We start from the raw sequence: 24,193 nt of genomic DNA on the forward strand, positions 1-24,193 counted from the left end.
CCTCATGCTCCCTTCTCCCTGTAAGTTATGCGCTGGGAAGAAAGATATAAGTTGCTCAGAGGTTGTACCTCTGGGGAGCTGTGCTGATTTTCACTGTAAATTGAATCTTGGCCTGGATGTGCTCTCGGACCCCCAGCCTGGCCCAGGGATGAACTGTATAGAAAAGCAGTCTGTTGACTCACTTAGCACTATGTCCAGAATGATCTTACTAAAACATAATCTGAGCCTGTTGGTTCCCTGTTCAAATGTCATCACTATGGGATAAAATCCAAACTCCTTATCCCAGCATACAGAATCCTTCCTGACCTCTGCTCTTCCTATCCTCTCAGCTATCTTCTCACCTCTGGATTCTCGCATCTGTATTCTTTTCCTGGAACATTCTCATCCAGTTACCTCTCTGGTTAACTCCTGTTCATCTTACGAAATGCAGCATAGATGTCAGCAACTCCAGGACACCTTCCCTGACTCCCCAAGTTGGGTCAGAGCCCTCCACTGGGTTCCCACAGCCCTGCTGCCTTCCTTCATCGCTGCACCTGATATTCTCACTGCCTGCTTGCTGGTCTGTCCTCTCCTGTCATCTGTGAATTCCTTGAGGACGGGAGCCATGTCTGACTCATCCAGATTTCCCTAGCACACAGCACAGGGCTTAGCACACATTAGGTTTTCTTGAACACTGGGATGGATGGATGGATGGATGGATGGATGGATGGATGGATGGATGGATGAATGAATCTCATACCAATCTTGGACAGCATTGAAAGACTCCTCATTGGTGATGTCATACATCAGAATGAAGCCCATGGCCCCACGGTAATAGGCTGTGGTGATGGTCCGGTATCGCTCCTGCCCAGCTGTGTCCTGGGTGTGAAAAGGAAAGAGAAAGTCTGCTTTTGTTCCTAAGAAGCCCCCAGAACAATTAACGAATAATCCAAGGTATATTTAAGGAGTATATATTATGTGTCTTGTATTATACTTGGTAACTAAAATAAAATGATTTTTAAAACTTCATAGAAATAAGAAAATAATTAAAATACCAATAGAAAAATGGGCATGAGGAATGAACAATTCACACAAGAAATGTAAATGGATATTTATTATATAAAAGGTTTTAACCTTAGTTTTAATTATAATTCCTACGAAAGATGAGGATGCAGTGAGATGAGCAATTTCACACTGCTCATGGGAGTGGAACTTGGTTTAATCTTTCTAGAAATCAATTTGGAAGTCTCAAGAGCATTAAAAATATTTGACCCAGAAATTTTCCTTCTAAAAACTTTTCCTACAAAATTAGAAAATCAGACAAGTACCTATGCACAAAAATGTTTGTTACCACTTTATTTAGGCAGCGAAAAAGTATCATCAACTTACATATTCAACAATAGGAGAATGGTTAAAATATAAGAATTTTTTTATGTGTTTATTTTTGTAAGAATATGACATGGGACAATGCTTGTATGTGTGACATAATGTCAGTTTTGTAACTCTGTATGCAGAGAAGTGGAAAGAAACACATCCAAAGTTAATAGTTACCTCTGTATGAGAGACAAGAAATACCAGGACGTTGATTTTCTTCATGTATTTTTATTTTCTCTACAATAGGCATGTATTACTCTAACATAAGGAGAAATAAATAAACATTTCTACTAAAAAAATGACTAAGATAATTCTTTATCTCAAGCAGCTCACAGTCTAGTTGGAAAGACACACATGTAAGCAAGCGAGCAAATGCAAAGACAACAGCAAGGCGTTACTGGAGCACATTAGGGTGCTTCACAGATGTCCACACAGTCCTCATTGAGAGAACAGCCAATCTTCTCTGCTTCATTACAGTTTTAGAGTCTGTGATGCTTGAGCACATATAAAACATTTCCTCGGATATTAGCTCATTTAGATTTTATGAAATCTCTGTGAGGTAGGTGTTACTTGTATTTACATATTATAGTTGAGCATGCAGCAAAGCAAACAGGGTAAGTGACTTTCCCAAAGACCCAAAGCTGGAGACAAAAGCTATGCCTTAAATCCAAGGTGTCTGATCCCAAGTCCAATGTACATACCACTATAGCTCAATCAATGAAAGATTTATCCACAAGCACTCACTGAACACCATCTTTAATGATAATAAAAACAAGTAAGAGAACGATAATAATTACAGTGTGCCATTATTTGTACATCTGTTACACCTGTTATCCACAAACTTTAGAAAAACCCTGTAGGGTATATATTATTACCCCATTTTACAGATGAGGAAACTGAGGTTCAGATAGATTGCCCACTGAGTGTAAGAATTTGGATTCAAAACAAGTCTGTCTGACTCCTACACCTGTTACAGTATACTGCCTTGGCCATGAACCATACTCTGTGAGATATAAAAATGGAACAAGCACCATCCCTGCGCTCAGGAAGCCTCAGTAAAACTGTAGAGGTGGAACATACTAGGTGTGACAATTAAGTTTGCGAACTTGTTGCAACAATGTTGCTAACCCTTTTTGATATCTGAGGGATTATTCATTATGAATTTGTACCAACAGGATAAACAGTTAACCAAGTGTACTCTTTGGAAGTGCTAAAAAGGCTGCGTGAAAAAGTTGGACTACCTGAACTTTTCACCAACAATTCATGTTTCTTGCATCACAACAATGTACCAGCTCACACGGCACTGTCTGTGAGGGAGGTTTTAGTCAGTAAATAAATAACTGCATTGGAACACCCTCCATACTCACCTGATCTGGCCCCCAGTGACTTCTGTCTTTACCCAAAGATAAAGAAAATATTGAAAGGAAGACATTTTGATCACATTCAGGACATCAAGGGTAATACGATGACCATTACATTATCCTTGATGACCACTATATTACCCAGATCTGATGGCCATTCCAGAAAAAGAGTTCCAAAATTGCTTTGAGGGGTGGACTAGGTGCTGGCGTCAGTGCATAATAGCTTCCCAAGGGGAGTACATTGAAGGTGACCGTAGTGATATTCAGCAATGATGTATGTAACACTTTTTCTAGGATGAGTTCGCAAACTTAATTGTCCGACCTCGTATCATATCAAACTGATAATTAGATATGTGGCAGTATGTCATCAGTACCAGATAAGGTGCACAAAGAAAATGTGTCACACAAGACAGGTAAGGTGCAATCATGGTAGTTTTCAAAGCAGAAAGACATCAAAGCAGAGACAGCATATCAGTTAGGACAGACTGGGTTATTCAGTAACAAGCAATCACAATCTGAGCAGCTTAAGCAACAAGGTTTTATTTTTCTCTATTGTTACATATCCATTAAGGGCTGGCTGGGTGCTCTGCTTTTTGTCTTCCTTATTCCAGGATAAAGACTGATAGAGTAGCTACCAGAAGGAAAGAAAGTGTGAGTCATGTGTTCGCTCTTAAGACTTCTATTTTTCCCATTTCACTGGCTTAAGCAAGTCATATGCCCACACCCAAGAAAGTGCAATCCTATAACATGCCCAGGAGGAGAACTGGAGATGTGATAGACAGCATAACGGCTCCCACAGGTGAATCTGTACCAAGCCCAGAAGCATCACCTGAAGATGCACTTATGTGGCAATAGAAGGAGGACAACAGGGACTTTTCTAAAGAACTTTTCAAGCAGAGAAGTGAAGGAGAGGTCTTTTGGCAGAAGAGAGTTTTTGCCAGTGAGTACTCCAGAAGAACATAAGGAACGATGGGAAATGGACAGGCGATGAAGCTGGAAGAGCTTTGAATGCCCGGCTATGTGGTTTGGACGTGATCTTTCAGGATCAAAGATTTTGAGACAGAGGATTAACATGATTAGATCTACATTTTAGAAAGATCACTGACTGTGATGTCGAGAATTGACTGGAGGGAGAAGAGACGGGAAACAGGAAGGCTGGGTAGAAGATCTTGGCAGTGGTGAGACTGATCAGGGTTTGAACTGGAGTGGTAGCAATAGGGATGGAGTAGACCCAGATTCAAGAGGTATCTCAGAGTTGAATTACAGGGCGTGGCGACAGATTAGATGTGAAGACAAGAGAAATCAAAGACAACAGTTATGTTCCTGGCAAGGCTCAGCCTTTCCATGTCCTCAGCAATTCAGCTCTGGCCCAGACTTACACAATGTTACCCAGCCGAAGAAAATCTGCATTTAACATATCATTATCCTTGGAGAGCATTTGAATCACCATCTCCTGTTTGTTCAGCATGGTCTTTGGGTATCTGACTCTTCACCTGAAGAAGCTTATCAGAGTATTCCTTCTGACCACATATAGTACTTCTCCCTAAGGCTTCTGGCAAATACAATTTTCTCCAGCTGGTGAATGAGTGAGTACATGAGTGAATTAATGAAGAACTGAATGAGGGAATGAGTGGGTGGACATCTAACACAGGGACTCTTAGGCCCTACTGAGAAATATTCACTATCTGCCATATCTACACATGTGTACCTCTGAAACAGTGCTGCAGTATTTGATCCACCCCTCCCAGGCCCTTGCCTCTGCATCCTGAGTTCCTCAGAGCCAGCGCCACAGATGAGACCCCTCCCACAGATCTGCAGTCTCAGACCTCAAATCTTGTCCTCTAGAGTTTAGAATTAAGCCATCCTCCCAGACTGGTGACCTAGAGGACCGGGCAGGATTTCTGAGCAACTGTGCTGCCACCAGGTCTCAACTCTTCTCACACCACCTGCATTTCTCTGTGAGAGTTTCTAGTCCTCCATCTCTGCCTGGAGCCTGGCCCTACCCCAGTTCTTTGACAGAAGAGTCCTGTCACCAGTTGATACTGAATTACTGGAAAGTCTGGTACAGACTAATAAATGAGTTTAGACATGGAATCGGGTTCATGGAATCAGGTTCACCTCTGTTCTCCCAGTGCCTGGCACAGGGCTGGGCACACAGGAGGGATTCAATCACCACTTGTTAAATAAAAAGGCCATATGGTTTGGAAGTGAAAAGCATGGTCTCTGGAGTTAGACTTCTGGGTGTGAATCCCTGTTCTACCATCTGTTAACTATGTCTCTAGAATGGCTGCCCGTGACTGCCATTTCCAGGTCTTCCTGCTCTTGTGCAATCCCCTCCTTGGGAAATTTACCTCTTGGGGCCTTAGTTTCTTTGTCTATAAAATGGAAATAACAATAATACCTTACTTCCTAAAGTTATTGTAAAAATTAAGAAAGTTATTGTATCTAAAATGCCTGGAACAGTTACTAGTACGTCAGTGCCTGATGGGCTTCAGTTATTCTTTTTGTATTTCCAGAGTCAGGCCCAGGGGCAGGTTCCCATGGTCTGTCCAGCTGGGGTGGGTAAGTCTCATGCCACGTGTCACTTCCCTCTCATTCAAACTTGCCCAGGGGCTGCCTCCATCCAGAGTCTCAATATGAAACTTCCTGTAGCAAATGGCCAGACAGAAAGTTAAAGGATGAGTGTAACAGTTGGGCCTTCAGCTAACTCCCACTCTGCCATTCACCACCTGGTGATTTTAGACAGCTTGGATTTTTTCATCTCTCTGAGGCTCAGTTTCCTCACATCTGAAATGGAAATAATAATGCCTACTTGATGTTGTAATGAAACAAGGAGTTTTTTAAATGTCTAGTTCATTAATAGGTACTCAAACATGGGAATTTATCATTTTCATTATTAGTTAATTTCTCTAAGTCTCCGTTTCCTCATCGGTAAAGTGGTCATAATAATACCAACCTTGAAGTGGTTGTGTAAAGGTTACAGATAATGTATGGGTAGAGCCTGGCAGAGTGCCAGGCACATAGTAGGTGATCAATAAAGCTCATAATAGCTGCTGCTATTACTGTTGATGTTGGTGTTATTGTTGTTTCACCTAAAGGAAAGCTAGGTTGGAAACAACAATCCAGCTCTCACTATGTGTGCTGAATGGAAAGTAGCCCAGAGAATTGCTCCTGAACCTCCCTCTCTTTATTTTTAAAAATCACTTTGACGAACATTGATTCCCCTCCCACTGATGAGATTCAGAAATAGAATCAGAGAGGAGACAGGAAGGAGGAGAAAGAAAGAGGCACTGACTCACTGGCTACTTGAGGAAAAAGACCATGTCATCAAGAGCAATCACTTCCCTTCTAAGAAACAGACATTCATTGAACTCCTCATACAGGCAGAGCATTAAGTCAGAGAGCGGACAGCCGGGTGAGTAGGCCGCTGCTCTGGCCTCCAGCAGCCCGTCAGTGTGGCAGACAGACACATGGGCAAGGGGGAAAGGAGCTAACATCAACTGAACACCTACTATGTGCCCTGCACTTTGATGAGTGCTTTACATATGGCTTCTCATTTATTATCTATAGTAACAAAGTAAAACTGCCAGCGGAGCGTGTTACATGACAGGCATTATGCTAAGCACTTCTCCTACATTGTTTAATTTTCAAAACAGCCTTGAAATACTGTTATTTCTATTTACAGGTAAGGAAAAGTTAAATAACTTGCCTAAGATCTTGCAACCATGGCAGACAGAGATCCAAACCTGGGACTGTCTGATTCCAAAGCCTGTGTTCTTCCCAAGATGCCTGTTACTCTACATTATTCCTCTTAATTGTTAACATCAGCCCAAAGCAGGACAAGTTTGAGTTCCTATTTTATATATAAATTAACTGAGGGTCATAGAGGTTAAGTAAATTGCTAGAGTCATGAGCTGTGAAAAGGCAGAGCCGGGATTCAAATTTTGTCTTTTGACCAAAGCCTGTGCATATTCATCACAACCTACAGCCCAGCCAGACTGTATTCTTGATCCCCTCTTACCCACCTAGGACAGGACCTAGCCCACTGCACAGCTTCCAACAAAGGATGTCTTCCAACCATGTTTAAGGCTTCCTGGGGCCAACACTCTCCCCTCCACAGGAGGGTAAGGCTGGAAATCATCCACAAAGCTTAAAAGGAATCACAGGGGTCTGGACACAGGTCATGCATAGCCAATATTAGTTATCTATCTTCCATTGCATCATCAATCCAAATAGACCCTTCATTTCTTTCTAGAATTTCCTCTTGGTGACGCACACATGCCACACTCATTTCTGCTTCATATTTCTGTTCAGGCTATTCTCTCTGCCATAAATGCCTTCTCCCAGCTCCATCATTTGTGTTGACTATCAGATTGTTGAATTCTAAAGTTAAAAAGAAACCTTAAGAGTATTCCATCCACCCTCTTGCTCAAAATCGGAATTCCTTCCACAGCATACTTGTTTTTCGTGTTTCCAATGTTAGATATCCACCCTTAAAAGGCAGCCATTCCATTGATGGATAGTTCTGATTATTAGAATTTCAGCTTGTGTTGAGCTGAAATTTGCATGTGGTAATTTCTATCCATTGAATTAATTCTGTTCTCTGGAGACACAAAGAATAAATCTAATTTTTCACTCATGTGGCAGCCCTCCAAATATTTAAACACTATGTTTGTTTAGCTCTTAGAACTTACAAAGTTTTTTCTTATTATCTCAGTTAAATACCAGAGAAATCCTGTGAAAGAAGAACCAATATCCTCATTCCACAAAAGAGGCAACTGAGGCGTAAGAGGTAAAAGACGGTGAATGATAAATGGGGCTTAAATAAAGCCAGGTCTCAGAGACCAGGCCACATCTCTGATATTTAAGTCACCTGTCACAGGAACATTGACAATTAGCAGAATGACCAACACAGTGATGGGAACTTGAAACTGTATCACGGGAGGAACAACTGAAGGAAGGACGATGGTTAGTCCTCTGGGAAATAGCACTGCCATCTTCAGATATCTCAAGTGCTGAATGGGTTTTCCTTCTTTTCTTTCAAATCTTCACTGGGTGCTGATCGTGTGGCAAGTGTTGGCTAGGTCCTGAAGATCAAAGGATGACTGCAACTCACTACCTGCTTGCTGTCTCCATTATCTGTTTACTGGAGAAGGTAAACATGCATTGGATGGGGATTCTGAAGCTGAAGGCTCATTCCCGTAAAGCCTTTCTTTGAGGTCAACTCTTCCTTTGGAGCTCAGCTCAGCACAGAAGCTGCCCTGACCATCCTGGCAAAGTCAAATGCTCCAATTACCTGCTCCCCTGGCACCATGTGCTTCTCCGTTATAGCACTCCTCCCCACTGTAATTTTGTATTTACTTGTGTAATTATTTTATTAAGGTCCGTCTCCCTTGCCAAACTGCAAGTGCCACAAGAACAGGATGTCTGGTTTTGCTTACTATTGTGTCTGGCACAGCACTGGCACATAGGATGGGGGAGGTTTTCAATAAACACTTGTTGAAAGGAGGGAGTTATTGGGTGCTTGCAATATTTTCGGTAGAGTACACTGAATATCAGATGGGTCTTTCTAAAATCCGAACCTCATCATCTGCCTCTCAGTCTAAATCCCTCCCCTGGCTTCTCACAGCACACACAATGGGGTCCAAGCTTCTCGTAGCAATCCTTCAGGATTGAGCTCAGGTTTCCCTTCTGCTTTCTTCCCTCTTATTCTTCCACTGAACCAATGAGTTCTGGCTTTGCCTAATTACTTGTGGTTTCCCAAACACACTGTTCCTTCCCACCCCTGGGATGAAGGGTGATATGCTGACCTTTGCCGCAACCCTCTTCTCTTTTATAATTAACAACCTTATTCAAAGGGCATATCCTCCCTGAAGCTTTTCCTGACCACCTCTCCCCCCACAAATTAACTTCTTTCTCTGCCTTTTTATGGTTTGGCTTTCTATCATTGTACACATCCCATTTATTATAGTTACTGGCTTGCTTGTCTCCTCTTTCAGATAGAGAGCATTTTGAGACTCAATCTAATATTTAGCTAAATCCCAGGCACTCAACTATAGCACCCGGTACATAGAGGCACTTAAGAATGCTGAATGCTAGTGAATGAAAGTCAAGGGCTCACTATGTGCTGATTAGGGAAAACTCATTTAGAACCTCAGAATTGGTTGGAAAAGGGTCTGTGAGATCATACAAACAGCCTCGTCTTTCTAGTTCCTGTCCATGTTATAGACAAAAAGGGGAGGCCCAGAGCAGCGACAGCCTTGGGAAGTCACACATCTACTAAGAGGTTATCTCTGAGGCCTCCATCCCTGGGTGCTGCCCTGCTGCGTACCTGCTCCCTCAGCCAGGCTCCTCCCTCCCCCTTCTTCAATTCACTCCCCCCAAGGCCAGGTTGGGAGGTAGGGATGATGAGCACGAGGAATAAGAAGCAGGTAATGAGAGCTTTCAGGCAGCTTTCCCCACACCCACCTACCAAACCACAGCTGCCAAGCTCCAAGCCCTTTGTATTTTGCAGCAGCTGGGAGACAGGCCATTATGTCCCAAGGGAATGGGAGGAAACCAGAGGGAGAGAGCTTTTCAGGGAGGTGCAGTGGAGTCAGGGAGAAGCAGAGGACTGAGGCATGGAGAGTGATTCCTTGGAGCTGGCTTGGTCTCATACCCGTCTATGCTCAGTATAGGCCGCTAAAGAGCACCTGAGAGTTCTCAAGCATTTTTGCTGCATCATCTCATTGGATCCTAACAATGACCCTGTGAAGCAGATATTTTAGAGCCAGAAGAATACAATCTTACAGGTCATTCAGTCTGACTACTTTATTTCGCAGGTAGGGAAACTGAAAGTGACTTTCCCAAGGTCACACAGCTACTTACTTTTTGGTAGGGCTGAGACTCCAGAGTATTCTGACTTCATAGCCAGTGTTCTTTCCAGCATACCATGTATTATTGTCACTATTGATTTACAGGTGAAAAAATTGGCATCCAAGGGCATATAGCTAGTAACTGGTCCTTGAGGGCAGAAGATGGGAAATAAGTCACTGGAATCCAGGACTGGGGATTATAACATTCCCCTGATCACTGTATTCCTATCTAACCTTTGGTGTCCAAGTCAAAGGGCACCTGTTCTAGGAAGTTCTTTGGAATCTAGCATCAGAATTCATAATCATTCCTTCTGGACTTCCACAGGATGTACTTGGGCTTTATTTTAGCAACAACAGAGCACAGAATATTAGAGCTGGAAGGCCCTTGTAAGAGTAATCAATTCCACAAATATTTACTAAGTCTGCAGTGTGACCGCAAAAAGACCCAGGTGATCCTGGCCCTTGGAAGTCTCAGTCTATGGGGAAGTTGCCTCACATGTGACAAATCCTATGATAGGTACATATAGGGTCAATTCCCTCATTTTACAGATGGGAAACCAAGGCCCAGAGAGATAAGTGTTCTGGCTTGTTATTTTTGGCATTGGTCTTTCACACAAAACCTTCAAAAACGCAAAACAAAACCTCTCACAGATAGATGATTGATTTCCACTAAGATATAGGCACTACATTTTACTTCAACAAATAAGCTAAAGGTCATAAGGCTTCCTTTCATTGTTCCTCAATGTACTTGGCGTACCTTAGGGTTTCAATAAATATTTTTTGAATGAATGGATCATAGTACCTATATCAGGGATTGTTTCCATTTTCATCTATATCTCCTTATGGGTTAGGGGCTGTGACTTTGGGTTAGGGGCTGTGACTTTGATTTCTGTACCCTCAGCAATGGGTAGAGCAATGCCTGGCACTGGGCAGGTATTCTAAAAATGGTGAACGAAGAAAGGAATGAATAAATGAATGAATGAGAGAAGGATGGATAATGTAATCTCTCTGTTGTTCCAAGTAACAAAGATGATATACCCAAACACACACTCCTCTGGAATCTTCTTTCCTTAACTTCTGTGAAATCTCACTTTAGTTCTTTCCCTTCATCTTCTGCTCCTGCTTTGTCTCCTACACCAGCTCTTTATCCTACCCTGGGCCCCTCACTTCCAAGTTTCAGACGGAAAATTCCAAATGTCTGCTAGACATCTCCACTTAGTGTGAACGCCTCTAACATGTACATAACTGACTATTCGTTATAACCTACTTCATTTGTGTCTCCTTCAACTAATAAGCCCTCATCAATACCCAGCACAGATCTGGGTGCATGGCAGGTATTTAAAGATACCCACTGAAGGAACCCTGGTGCTTTGGGATGGACAAATTTAGCATCAGAGTTTCTAACCCATTTCCTATTCACTCTTTTTGCCCCCAGTTGACATCAGCACTGTTTAGAGCAGGGGTGTCCAAACTTTTTTCAACGTTTTTTACCAAGGGCCATATGCAGTAAAATACACAAACAGCCGGGCCACTCACTGGAGGTGAAGTACGTATTGCCTCACCTGGTTTATTTAAGTAAACTAAATATATTTTTGGAATTTGCTGCGGGCCAATTAAAAATGGATTGCGGGCCGCAGTTGGCCTGCGGGCCGCAGTTTGGACACCCCTGGTTTAGAGGATTCTGAGAAGTCTCTCTGGGGAATTTGCTTAATTTACCACCTGCTATACCCTTTATGTGACTCACCCAGCTCCCCTTCACGGCAGGAAGAGGTGGGGGAAGAAATAAGGTGGTAGAGGGCCAGGAGAAAAAAGAGAAGCTTGGAACAATATTATACTTAATAAACCCCCAGTTCACAGCAAATAAAAGGAAATGTGAATCAGGTCTTGTACTGAGAAATTGCTGGTAATAAAAATAGTACCCTTGTCAGACAATTTGCAGAAAATAATGGTTAATAAATATATAAATAATTGTTCAATAAGTAATCGGAGAAACACAATTTGAAATGATGAGATACCATTTTTTTACCTATTGAATTAGCTAAAATTAAACTAAGGTAATATTTGATACTGGCAAAGATAAAGTAAAACAGGAATTTCACTACTGAAAATCTGTCTAACGAAAATAATCTGAAACCTAGGAAAAGTTTTATACACAAGGATGATCACTGATCACGGTAGCTTGATTCATAACAGCCCCAAATTGAGAAATAGTTAAATGTTCAAACAATGGAGAACAACTAAGCTTTGAGAGGCCAGAGATGGTGCCTCATTCTTTTATCACTGTTTAGAGTACCCAACATATGGTTAGTGCAACAAATATTGTTGCAGTAATGAATGGATTTGGTGCATTGTTCGATAAAGTACAATGAAGTCATTAAGAATATTCAGAAATATTTTCTAACAATGTTAGCTGTGCTTATAATGTTATATACGAGTAAGAAAAGCAGGATATAAAATTGAATGTATAGTATGACCTCAACTATGTTAAAAATTCAGAAAACAAACTGGAAAGAAACCAACCAAGATACGTATCAATAATATTTTCTTCTTTCTGGTTGGCTATAATTTCAAAGTATTTTTAAATGAGCATACATTACTTTTAGAATTAAGAAAAACAAAACCCATAGTAAGAATTGGCAGTTGCTATTAATATTAATAGTCCAAGGAAAAGGGACTATGGGAAAAACATGGAGGACAAACCACGAGTTGATAATTATTGTAGATGGATAATAGTACATGGGTTTCATGTACTATTTAGTCTCTCTACTTAAGTATGTATTTGAAATTTTCCACAATAAACAGCTGAAAAGAAAAAAAAAAAGTAAAGCCTGAAACAGCATGGCATCTGGGATGGCACAAACAGCTCTATTTTCAGTGGAGTGTAAAATACCATATTTTATGGATTCTAAGATGTCCATTTTTTTACATTTTAGCATCTCTGAAATAAGGATATATCTTAAAATGGATAGTTTTAGATTTCTGAAACACAGTGCTTAAAATACTAAATAGGGGAGGAAGTAGGAAGTGAGGTTAGAGCTAATCCATGGAGGTCTTTTGAATGGCAGGCCAGGTGCGTGAACATTGTCCTACAGACAATAGAGAGCCCCTGAGGGGTTTAGTGGCCTCCCACATAGGGCCTATTACCTGGAGAACAGTCAGTAAGTGTGTGTTAAATGGTGAGGCCGTTGAGGATGGGGTCACTGCTGCTTGTGCCAAGGACCAGGGGACATTGACCTTTATGAGAAAAATGTCTGAGGTCTTGTCCTGTCCTCCTCCCTCATCTCACGAGTCCCCGTTCACTCCAGCTCTGCAGGGCAGAACCATTGGGCTGTCTGATAAAGTTGTCTTCCTCCCTCTAATGCCCCCACATTACTTCCTTTTTCCTGATATAAGAAACACTTCCCTCAAACCTGAGCCAGCACCATAGCTGATGTGAATGTCCACAGGCCTGGGTTCCACAGCACCTTCTAACACGACAGCCCAAAGCCTTAAAACCTCAGTTTGGAGGCTGGCCCAGAAACCTACTTATGAACTCATTTCCAAACAGACCCAAGGAGTTAACATACACAGGGCAGGTAAGAGATGAGAAGGAACTTCCTTGGACTTCTGGGACTTGACTAAAAAGATAGTCCAGGACCTCCATCCCGCCCGGGGCTGTGCTTTCCCTTTGGTCTCATAGCTGCTTTCTTTCAGGAGTTGGCCCAAGTCACTAAGCAGACATGTCCCCTGAGGATCATTTGCATACAGGTGCCAGAGTGTTCCAAAAATAGCATAAACACTGCTCCACAAAGCAAATGCCTTGAAATTTATTTACAAGGGAGGGGAGACAATCATCTGAGGAAGGAGGGGAGACTGTCAGAGGCAGCCTGACAACACTAAGAGAGCCACATGACACAGGCTGGGTTAGGATGCTTGGGTATGATTTATGCTACCACTAACTTGCTTTGGGGGCTTATGAATATCCCCCACTCGGGGCCTTGGGTTTTCTATCTTTAAAGTAGATGATTTTTATCGCCCCTTCTCGCTCTAAGGAGTCAGGATAAATTGTAATCATAATAATTTCTAACATAAATTGAATATTTACTAAGTGTCAGGCACTGTAACAGGTGATTTTCATGCATTACTTCATCAATCCTCACAACCAGCTCTTTGAGGTAGAGAAGACAAAGCAACTGAGGTACAGAGAGGTTAAGTACTTGGCCAAGTGAGCAAATGTTGGGGCTAGGAGTTTGACCCTTGTGACATTACCTTCCAGGAGCTAGGGTGCTCCACTTAGCCCTGGTTTTCTAACCTAACAGTTTCATGGCATTAAGGTCATGCCACTCCAGCCATTCTTTCTCCCTAGGTTCTCACCTCCCTTGGCTACTCCCCAGGCCCCAAACATTATGTCCTGAAAGTCTCTGTGCTTTGCTCATGCTGTTCCCTCTACCTGGAACAGCCTGATCCCATGTACTGCTGAACCAGTCATTACTGACCACTCAGAATTCAGTTCAAAGGCTTCCTCCTCTATGATTTCCGTTTCCCCCCAATACCCACAGGCAGAAGGAAGACTAGCTACTGTTGGTTGAGACTTAGAGTATGGCTGGACTGTGCATTTAATTCTTACAACTTTCTGAGAGAGGTTCCATTATCATACCCACTTTACAGATGAAATTACTGAGACTCAGAGGTTAAATAGTTGCCTAAGGTCATAAGGCTGATAGAGATCTGAACTAGACAGTCTGACCTCACAGCCTTCCTAATCCTATTCTACCATCTCTCTAATGAAATACTGTATGAATTACCAAGGTGTTTGTTTCACCACTAGACTATTATAAACTCTTCTGGTTTTGTTGTTTGTTTGTTTTGTTTTTTAGGATTGACTGAACTGTTGGGAGGTAATTTGGAGCAGCATACCTGGGGAGAGTGGGAGGGGGAATCAGGCTACAGTCAGAACCCAACTAGAAAAAAAAAAAATTAAGTCTCTCTGTCTTTCTCTGCCACTTTAAATCCCTTTGGGGATAAGACAAAAAAAGAGTTCTGTACCTTGGCATTCATTTCTGTTCCAATCTCAAGGGTCGGGATCACCTCCTCCAAGAAACCTCTTAAAATACCATTCTCATCATCTCTTTAATTTTAGTGTCCCTTCAGCACTTGTGTGTCATTTAATTAAACACTAAGCGTGTAATGAGTGGGTACTATTGAGGGGCAGCGGTAAGAGTATGAATTTCAGGGTCAAGCAAATGTGAATTCAAATTCTAGCTCTGCCACTTCCCAGCATGTGGCTTTGGACCACTCATCTGATTTTCTGAGCTGATTCATTAGCTGCAAAATGGGGTTGATAATAATATCCTTTTCTCAGTATTGTTGGGAGGATACAGTGAGATAAGTGTGACAGTGCTTGGGCAGCTGTAAAGCTCTGTATAAACATTAGTCATGTTCATTAAATTTACAGCTTGCCCTGGATAACTGCTGTTCTTCCCTTCATGCCACACCCAGGGCAGGCCTCAGATTCCCAGAAGAGCTGGACATGTAGGCAAGTGCAAGGAGGGAGGAGCCCCAGAAAGCAGGGCTGGTAACTGCCTGAGCAAACTTCCGCTGAAAGGAAATTAAAGGGCTAATTATGCCTCTGCTGGTGGTAAATTTCCAGGCCAGCCTTTGGGCTCAATCCGTTGACACAGCAACAACCTGATGGGATAGGACAGTATCCTGAGAGGGCATTTTCTCTCCTTACAATGTCCAACCTTAGAATCACCTCTGATTTTCTCTATTCACTCTTTCTCTTCTCTCTTACCTCTCTTATCTCTTCCTGCCAAGTCCTAGCTGAGGAGACTGAAGGGTTCAGCCAGTATACAGAGCTGGGGGTTCAGCCTGGAGCCCTGTTGAAAACAATCCCCGCAGAGGAGGCTGGGATATACTGGGATGGCTCCAGAATAGCTCTTCGCTGTGGTTCCTGGTTAGGTCTCCCGTTTTATATGCAGAAACAATGTGGTCCAATGGGAAGAGCCCAGGCTTGGGAGTGAGTCGCGAAAGCCTGGGTGGGTTCAAGTCTCACTTTTAACCCACTTACCAGCATGTAACCTCTGGTAAAGTACAAACACTTTCCCTTTCTGGGCCTCAGTGTCCTCATGTGTATCAGGAGATGACACAACCTCCTTTCAGGATCAAATGAGATCGCGAATATATCAGATTGACCTGACTTGAGATCGCGAATATATCAGATTGACCTGACTTGACTGGTGTCCACATGGCTGAGAGAAAAGCAGCTAAGAAAGCAGCATGCCCTCTCTAGAAAGAGGCTAACCCAAGGGTAGCTTCAGACCTCCTAGCCGTTGAGGGGCAGAACTGATCAGAGGAGGTTTCTAGAGGAGGCTTGATCTGAGAAAAGGGTCCTATTCCGGGTACAGGGACAACAGCTGGCTTTGACTTGGAGAGGTATAAAGCGACAGCCTGAGTACCCCCTTTCACTTTGCCAACCTCTACTGAATGCTGAGTCTTTGCCAGGCCCTGTGCTGGGCAATGGAAATGTCATCATAAATCAGACCAGGCCCCTGCCCTCAGGGAGGAAGACAGACAAATTCCAGATACATGTAACACAGCCGGAAAGTATGGGAAGGAAAGGAGGGGCCCTTTATCCAAGCTGGGGGAGAGGTAGGTCAGGAATATCTTCCCAGAGGAGGTTATACTTGAACTGAGTATTTGCTGGTGGAAAGTGGGGGGGAGATGTAATCCTTAGGGAGGAAGGAAAGCAAGAAGCAAAAAGGTACATCCTAACTGTCATAGCGAAGAGGAACCTAAGGAGCCACGACAATTAAATGTAATATGGTATCCTGGATGAGATCCTGGAAGAGAAAAGGGATAGTATGTAAAAACTAAGGAAATCTGAACAAACTATGGATTTGGGTTAATATTAGGTTGGTGCAAAAGTAATTGGGGTTTTAAAGGTTAAAAACAATTGCAAAAACCGCAATTACTTTTGCACCAACCTAATACCAATGTATCGATATTGGTTAATTAGAACAAATGCACCACACTAACGTAAGATGGTAAGAATAGGAGACACTGAGTATGGGGTAAATGAGAACTCTCTGTACCGTCTTTACAATTTTCAGTAAATCTAGAACTGTTCCAAAAAAAAAACTTTGGGTTTTTTGTTTTTTTAAAGTGCATCCTGTGTTTAGAGCAGGGGTTTGGAGAACACGTGGGTGAAGCATGGGCTGCCTGTAGAGCAAAGATGGAGCTGGGAAGGCAAAAAGAGACCTGGAGTGCCAGGCAAAGGGATTTATCGGGTATCGATGATCAGCCCTCCCTGGGTTGTAAGCAGTGGAGTGACAGTGATCAGAGAGCGTATGGAGGGAACAAGACTGAGGGCAGGGAGATCCACTTGGGCGGCTACTACCGTCTAAGGGGGAGATAATAGGAATCTGAAGTACCATGTTTCCCCGAAAATAAGACCTAACCGGAAAGTAAGCCCTAGCATGATTTTTCAGGATGACATCCCTGAACATAAGCCCTAATGTGTCTTTTGGAGCAAATATTAATATAAGACCCGGTCTTATTTTGGGGGAAACACGGTAGAAAAGGGGCAGAAGGGAAAGCCAGGCTCACAGTTGCCCTGGGTAAATGTTTACGGAACAGAACTGATGAGGAGATGCATCGAAGAGAAATGTGGGAGCTAGAATTGATAGTTCTTATGAACAATGGGATGAGTAGGACCAGAGCTGAGAGGAATAAAGGAGGATGCTCAGTTCTGAGCTGGGGGTAGTGATGGGGTGCTCAGGAGAGGGAACACAGACATCCCCTTGGACTTGATCACCCATCCATCTCCTCTGTATTCCACCTCCAGCCCTGGGCCTGAGCTCAGAGTCTTTGCGTCGTTAGCACAAAGTTGACAGACTTCACAGAGGGAGGTGAGAAGCACAGGAGTACAGAGAGGACAAGAGTTTCCAGCTGTCACCTGGCAACCCAAAGTATGGGGCAATGGTGTCGGGGAAGGGAGGGTTTGCAGAAGGAAGGAATTATTCATCCTCGGTTGAATGGCCTCCGTTACTTCCACCCCTACCCCTACCAACATATCAGACAGGATCCAAGTCAGCTAGAAGAATCTCCCACGTTCGAAGGCAACTGGGCACCATCGGGGCAGAGCACTGCTGCTCTCTCCAGGCACTGAAAATGGGAGTAAAAGGGCCACAACTCACATCTACTTTCTCTACCCTGTCAACCCCAAGGTTCACACTCTTAAGTGGTTGTAACCAAGATTGGTCACAAAAGTATGGTACAAAGAGCACTCAGGAACCTATCTGCCTCTACCACTCACTGCATAACTTTAAGCGAATTTATTGAGCACCTAATATGTTATAGGCATCATGCTAGGTCCTTTCCTTATATTGTCTCATTTAATCTTTACTGCATTACAAAGAAGTAGCCATAAATATTATTCCTGTTTTACAGCTGAAGAAACAGGTTCAGAGACACTGTTACTTGTCACACTGCTCATACCACAGCTGAACTAATCCAGCCCCACCCCTCCTTTCACACTGTGCCAGAACGTGCAGCAGCTCCTTACAGACCTCTACATTAAGCACCAAGTCACTTAATTACATACCTACATATCAGTGTTGCACAACCTTAAATGTCCCTCAGAATCACCTGTGAAGTTGTAGTGGGGTGGACAGAGAAGAGGGCTGGTAGAAAGAGAGGGGAGCTGGAAAGCAAACAGGACATAGTTAGCAACAGATAACCCATCACCTTCTGAGAGTGTTCACATGGAACCTCCAAGTATTAGCTGTGACATTGACTGTCAGATCCTGGACATCCCTGGGGTATCACAGGGCAGTGGAAAGAGTGGGGAAGGCAGTTGTGGCGGCAGACAGCCCTAATTTTGAATTCCAGCTTTGCAATTTTACTGATCTTGGTAAGATTCCACCAAGTTCCTTAGCTTCTGAGTCTTAGTTTCCTCATCTGTTCTGTACAGAATAGTTGTGATGATTACAAAAAACAAACAAACAAAAATGGGTGTAAAGCACCGGCACAATATATAGTTGCTTAACTCAACAACATTTTTACCATCTGTTGAGTACTTTCTAAGCACCTAAGTCCTTACCTATGTGACGATATAACAAGAAAGGGAGAAGTAGAGGGCCCGCGGCATACACGGGTTTTGAAGTCAGATAGATCTCAGTTCAGATCCAGACTCTACCCCTTACTATTTGGGTGAACTTGGAGAAATGACCCAACCTCTCTGGACCTCAGTTTACTTATCTGTAAAATAGGGATAATAACACCTAGTTCACAGGATTGTTGTGAGGATGAAATGAGTTGATAAAAGCACTGAGCACAGTGCTGGTATTCAGCAGTGCCACTGTCAGCTCACACCAACCCTGCGGGAGGTATTATCAGCCCCATTTTACAGGCAAAGATATTTTACATAAATTGTGGTTACCACATAATTGCTGTTATGTAAAATCAAGAGGGACACCAGGCATTCAGAGTAAGAATGGCACTTCCATCAGTCTCTGGGCCTCTAAAAGTAGAGATCAAGAGGAAGCAAAGCCCTCCTCCCAGGCCCCCCACATCTTGGGGCCATCTCTCTGTGTTATCGTTTGTTTTGTTGCATATTTGATCCCTCTATTGATGTCAGACATGGCAAGAAGCCCAAGTCTCCCGGGCCATCCCTGATCCCTGGACTCTGATGCCCACAGTCTGCACATCATCTCTTCTAAGCTTATCTCCTCCTCTCCCCACTGAAAGCTCCTTCTGAAACTCAGTCAGGCATAAAAAAATAATAATAATAAAAAATCTTTTTCCTCAACCTCCTCTCTTCTGGATGTTTTCTTCACCTCCTCACTGTAAGTGAACCGTGGCTCTCCCTGAGGACATGGCTTCCCCTAAAGCCTCCAAATTGATGGCTGCTTCGTCTCTCACCACCTTTGAATCACTGGGCCAGAAAGTGGGATACAGGCTGCTTCTCGCCCCTGCTTCTAGATCATTCTCCTTCCCTCCTTTAAAAAACAAAACACCTCCAGTTTTGAATCTCACATCATGATTCTGCCACCCATGGACCCCTCTACCGACCAGGGAACACCTGATTCACGGTGACCCTCTCCATAATTGTTGGTGAATCAATGTCCACACAGATGAGCCTTCCTACATCTGGGACTCTCATTCCCTCGAACTGCTTTCCTCCAGTGGATGTTGATTTCTAACCCTACGTCAGCCACTCATTCTCACAATCACACTCGACACCTTGACAACACCAATAGTGAGTATAAGGCTCCCACTCTCAGGTCACAATGATCTTTCCAGCTCACTCCTAGATTCCCAACTTCGACAGTCTTCAACCCTTACCATCTTTTCACTGCCCTTTCCCCCTCGTGTGCTCACCTCGCTCTCTGCCCAGCTTGAATTCTGTGGTCAGTCATGACGGTGGTTTCCCTGCACACACTCCTGACTCCCGTGCCCTCTTCTGCTTTGTCCCACTCACTCAACAAAACAGCACTCATTAAGGCCAACTCTCTGCCTCTTCTATGACTGTATCCACAGAGCAAAACATGATGGGAGAAAAACACACAGCCATGCTTCACATTCGCGAATTCATGAATTTAAATGTCTGATCACTAATTTCAAGTGGAACCTCAATGCTCATCAGCAATCAAATTACATTTTCCTAGTCTATTCACTCTCCCACCTTCCTAGATGACATTCTCCTCCCACTTCCCCCCACATCCTCACTCTGAGCTGCTGACCTTGATTCCCACTTCATCAGAAAATTGTACCCAGGAGAAGTCCCCCCAGCACGTCGCCCCTAGCCGCACCTGTGCCCACACCCTCTGCTCTCTCCCCCAGGAATGTGGATGCACCGTCTGTGCTCCTAGCAAGGACCTGCCCTCTGCTTGTGACCCCGTCCCCTGACACCAACTCAAGGATACTGTCCCAGCAATTCTCCTCCTCCCCCCACAGCATGGGTTTTGTTGTTTTGTTTCTTTGCTGGTTGCTTGGTTTGTTGATCTCTATTGGATTGTTCTGCCAGTGCACAAACATGCTGCTCCTTCTCCCATCTTAAAAAACAAAACCCTCTTCTGATCTCCTTCCCCCTTCACCTTCAGCTACCACCCATTTGTCTCCTTTCCCGAAAAGCAAAACTCCTTGAAAGTGCCACTATACTTGGTGTCTCCAATTTCTCTTCTCCCACTCTTAATAGGCGTTCATCCCCACTACTCCACTGAAACAGCTCGTACAGGTAACCAGCGACTCCATGATGCTAAATCCAGTGGTCAGCGCTCAGACCTCATATTCGTGACCTGGCAGTAGCATTTGACTCAGTTGATCTCTCCTTCCTGTGTAAAACTCTTATCTCTATTTGCCTTCAAAGGCACCACTCTTTTTCCCTCTTCAGTGTCCTTTGCTGATTCTTCCTTATCTTCCCAACATCTTCGTGTTGCCATGTTCTGGGCTCGGTCCTTAGAACTGTTCTTCTATCTTCACTCCCTCCTTTGTTGATCTTATTTGACTGGCTAAAGTCTATAGTTCAGTTAATAATAATGTACCAATTTTAATTTCTTACTTTTAAATACCACCTCTGTACTGATGACTCACTAATTTATACCTCCAGTCAGGACCTCTGCCCTGAACTGCAGGCTCATTTATCTAGCAGCCTATTCTATAGCTCTCCTTGGTCATCTAACAGGTCATCAAACTTAATATAGCCAAACTCAGTCCCCAGTTGTCTCTCCAAATCCTGCTCTCCCTACAGACTTCCCTGTCTCTCAGAGGCATCTTCAACCATCCAGTAGCTCAGCCCAAACCCTCAGCGTCATCCTCGACTCCTCCCCTTCCTTCTCTGCCCACATCTAATTCATCAGCAAATCCTGCCAGCAATATTTTCAACGTATGCACAGAATCCAAGCACTTACACTCCCACCAGGACCACCACCCTACTTCAAGGCACCATCATCCCCGTCTGGATTATTACACGTTCTAACTGATTTTCCCTGCTTCTGCCCTGCCCTTGGCCTGTTTATCATTTATTCTTGAAATAGGCATAATCCTGCCTCAGAGCCCTCCTGTTAAATATTAAAATGTAAGTCTCTAAAATATTCTGAAATTAGTAGTGATGGTTGTACAATTTTGTGAATACTAAAAATCACTGATCACTGAACTGTATACTTTAAAAAGGTGAATTTTATGATATAAGAATAATATCTGAATTTTTTAATTGTTATTACATGCAACATGGATTGGATTCTGGAGTAGTAAAAGGACATTAGTTCAAAAACTAATGAAGTCTATAGCTCAGTTAATAATAGCGGACCAATTGTAATTTCTTAGTTTTGACAAATGTACCATGGTTATGTAAGATTTTAATATTAGGAAACTGGGTAAAGGGTATGTGGGAACGCTGTACTATCACTGCAAAGTTCCTATAAATCTAAAATTATCTAAAAATAAAGTACTAAAAGATATAAGTCAGATGATGTAATTCCACTGCTCAAAACCCTCCCATCTCATTCTGAGTAAAACCCGAAGTCTTTTTTAACTTTTTTGAGGAACCTCCGTACTCTTTTTCATAGTGGCTGCACCATTTTACATTCCCATCCAAAATGTACAAGGGTTCCCATTTCTCCACATCCTCACCAACATTTAGTATCTTTTTTTCTTGATAATAGCCATCCTAACAGGTGTGAAGTGATATCTCATGGTTTTGGTTTGTATTTCCTTGATGATTAGTGATGCTGAGCATTTCTTTTCATACACAGTAGTCCTCCCTTAGCTGCAGTTTTGCCTTCCCTGTGTTCACTTACCTGAGGTCAATCCAAAATAAATGGAAAATTCCAGAAATAAACAATTCATGTTTTAAATTACGTGCCATCTTGAGTAGCATGATAATATCTCCCGCAATCCCTTTGTCTCCCACCTGGGATATGAAGCCTCCTTTGTCCAGCGTATCCACGCTGTATACACTAGCCCACCTGTTAGTCACTGAGTAGCTGTCTTGGTTATCAGATCGGTTATGAGAGAGAGAGAGCCCACATTCACATAACTTTTATTATAGTATATTGTTATAATTGCTCTATTTTCTTATTGTTGTTGTTAACTCTTACTATACCTAATTTATAAGTTACATTTTATCATAGGTATGTATGTATAGGGAAAAAACAATGCATATAGGGTTTGGTACTATTGGGCATCCACTGGGGATCTTGAAATGTATCCTTTGAGGCCTGTACCTGCTGGCCATTTATATATGTTCTTGGAGAAATGTCTATCCAAGTCCTTTGATAGAATTGCCATATGATCCAGCAATCCCTCTTCTGGGTGTGTAGCCAAAAGAATTGAAATCTGGATCTCAAAGAGGTATCTGCACCCCCATGTTCATTGCAGCATTATTCATAATAGCTAAGATACGGAAACAACCCAAATGTCCACAGATAGGTGAATGAATAAAGAAAATGTGATATATACATACAATGGAATACTATGTAGCCTTCAAAGGAAAAAAAATCCTGCCATTTGCAAAAATAAGGATGAACCTGGAGGACACGATGGCAAATGAAAGAAACCAATCAGGGGGCAGTGTTTCTATTTATATGAGATATTGAAAATCGTCCAACTCATAGAAGCAGAGAATCAAATACTCGTTTCCAGGGGCTGAGGGGAGGAGCAAATGGGGAGTTGTTCAGTTGGTATAACGTCTCGATTATGCAAGAGGAATAAGTTCTAGAGCTCTGCTGTACAACACGATGCCTACAGTGAACCATACTGTGTTGTGCACTTGAAAAGTTGTTAAAAGGGTACTTCTCATGTTAGGTGTTCTTACCACCAAAAAAGGGGGCAAGGCAAAGGAGACACAATTAAACTTTTGAAGGTGATGAATATATTTATTATCTTAATTATAGTGATGGTTTCACAGGTGTTTGCATGTGTCCAAATTCATCAAATTATATACATTAAATATGTACGGTTTTTCTCTATATCAGTTGTACCTCAATAAAGCTGTCTTTAAAAAGGAAACCAAAACCAAAGCCTTTACAAAGGCCTCCAAGGCCTTCCACGATCTGGCACCCCCACTAACTCTTTAGCCTCACCTCTGACAGCTCTCCCCCTGCTGCAGCTGCACTGGCCTCCGACTCTTACCAGACTGTTCCAGGCAAACCCCGGCCTCAGGGCTTCTGCAGTTGCTGTTCCTTCTGCCTCAGATACTCTTCCTCCATATATTCCACAACTCCTTCAAGGTTTTACTCAAAAGTCCCCTGCTCACTGAAGTTTACCTTGACCACCCTGATTAGATTTATAAACACCCCTCACTTCCAATCATCCTTTTCCTGCTATAGTTTTCTGCAGAGCACTTATCATCACAGAACACGGTATATTTTACTTGTTTATTGCCAGGCTAGGGGAATATGGGACAGGGGATTTTGTCTGTTACTTTCACTGCTGTATCTGTAGCACCTAGAACAATGCTTGGTACGTACAGTGAAAATATTGCTGAATGAATGAATAAATAAACAAATACATAAAAGTTTGGTGTGGCCAGAATGGCTACAGCACATGGTATGCGGGGCAGAGGCAGGAGCTGTGACTGGGGAAGTTGGAGGAGTGCAGGCATCTCACAGGAAGAACAGTACACAAAGCACCCTACAGCTCACC

At 42.9% G+C, this 24,193-nt stretch overlaps 1 protein-coding gene across 1 annotated transcript in view; it reads right to left on the reverse strand.

Moving 5' to 3' along the window:
• The window catches only part of RAB3B (RAB3B, member RAS oncogene family), a 56,679-nt gene that overhangs the window by 14,754 nt on the left and 17,732 nt on the right, over positions 1–24,193 (reverse strand). The window contains exon 3 of the mRNA XM_019742890.2: positions 740–858. Coding sequence (XP_019598449.2) covers positions 740–858 — 119 coding nt within the window. The remainder of the gene's footprint in view (positions 1–739; positions 859–24,193) is intronic.

The sequence above is a fragment of the Rhinolophus sinicus genome, linkage group LG06, assembly GCF_036562045.2.
Source record: "Rhinolophus sinicus isolate RSC01 linkage group LG06, ASM3656204v1, whole genome shotgun sequence".
NCBI lineage: Eukaryota > Metazoa > Chordata > Mammalia > Chiroptera > Rhinolophidae > Rhinolophus > Rhinolophus sinicus.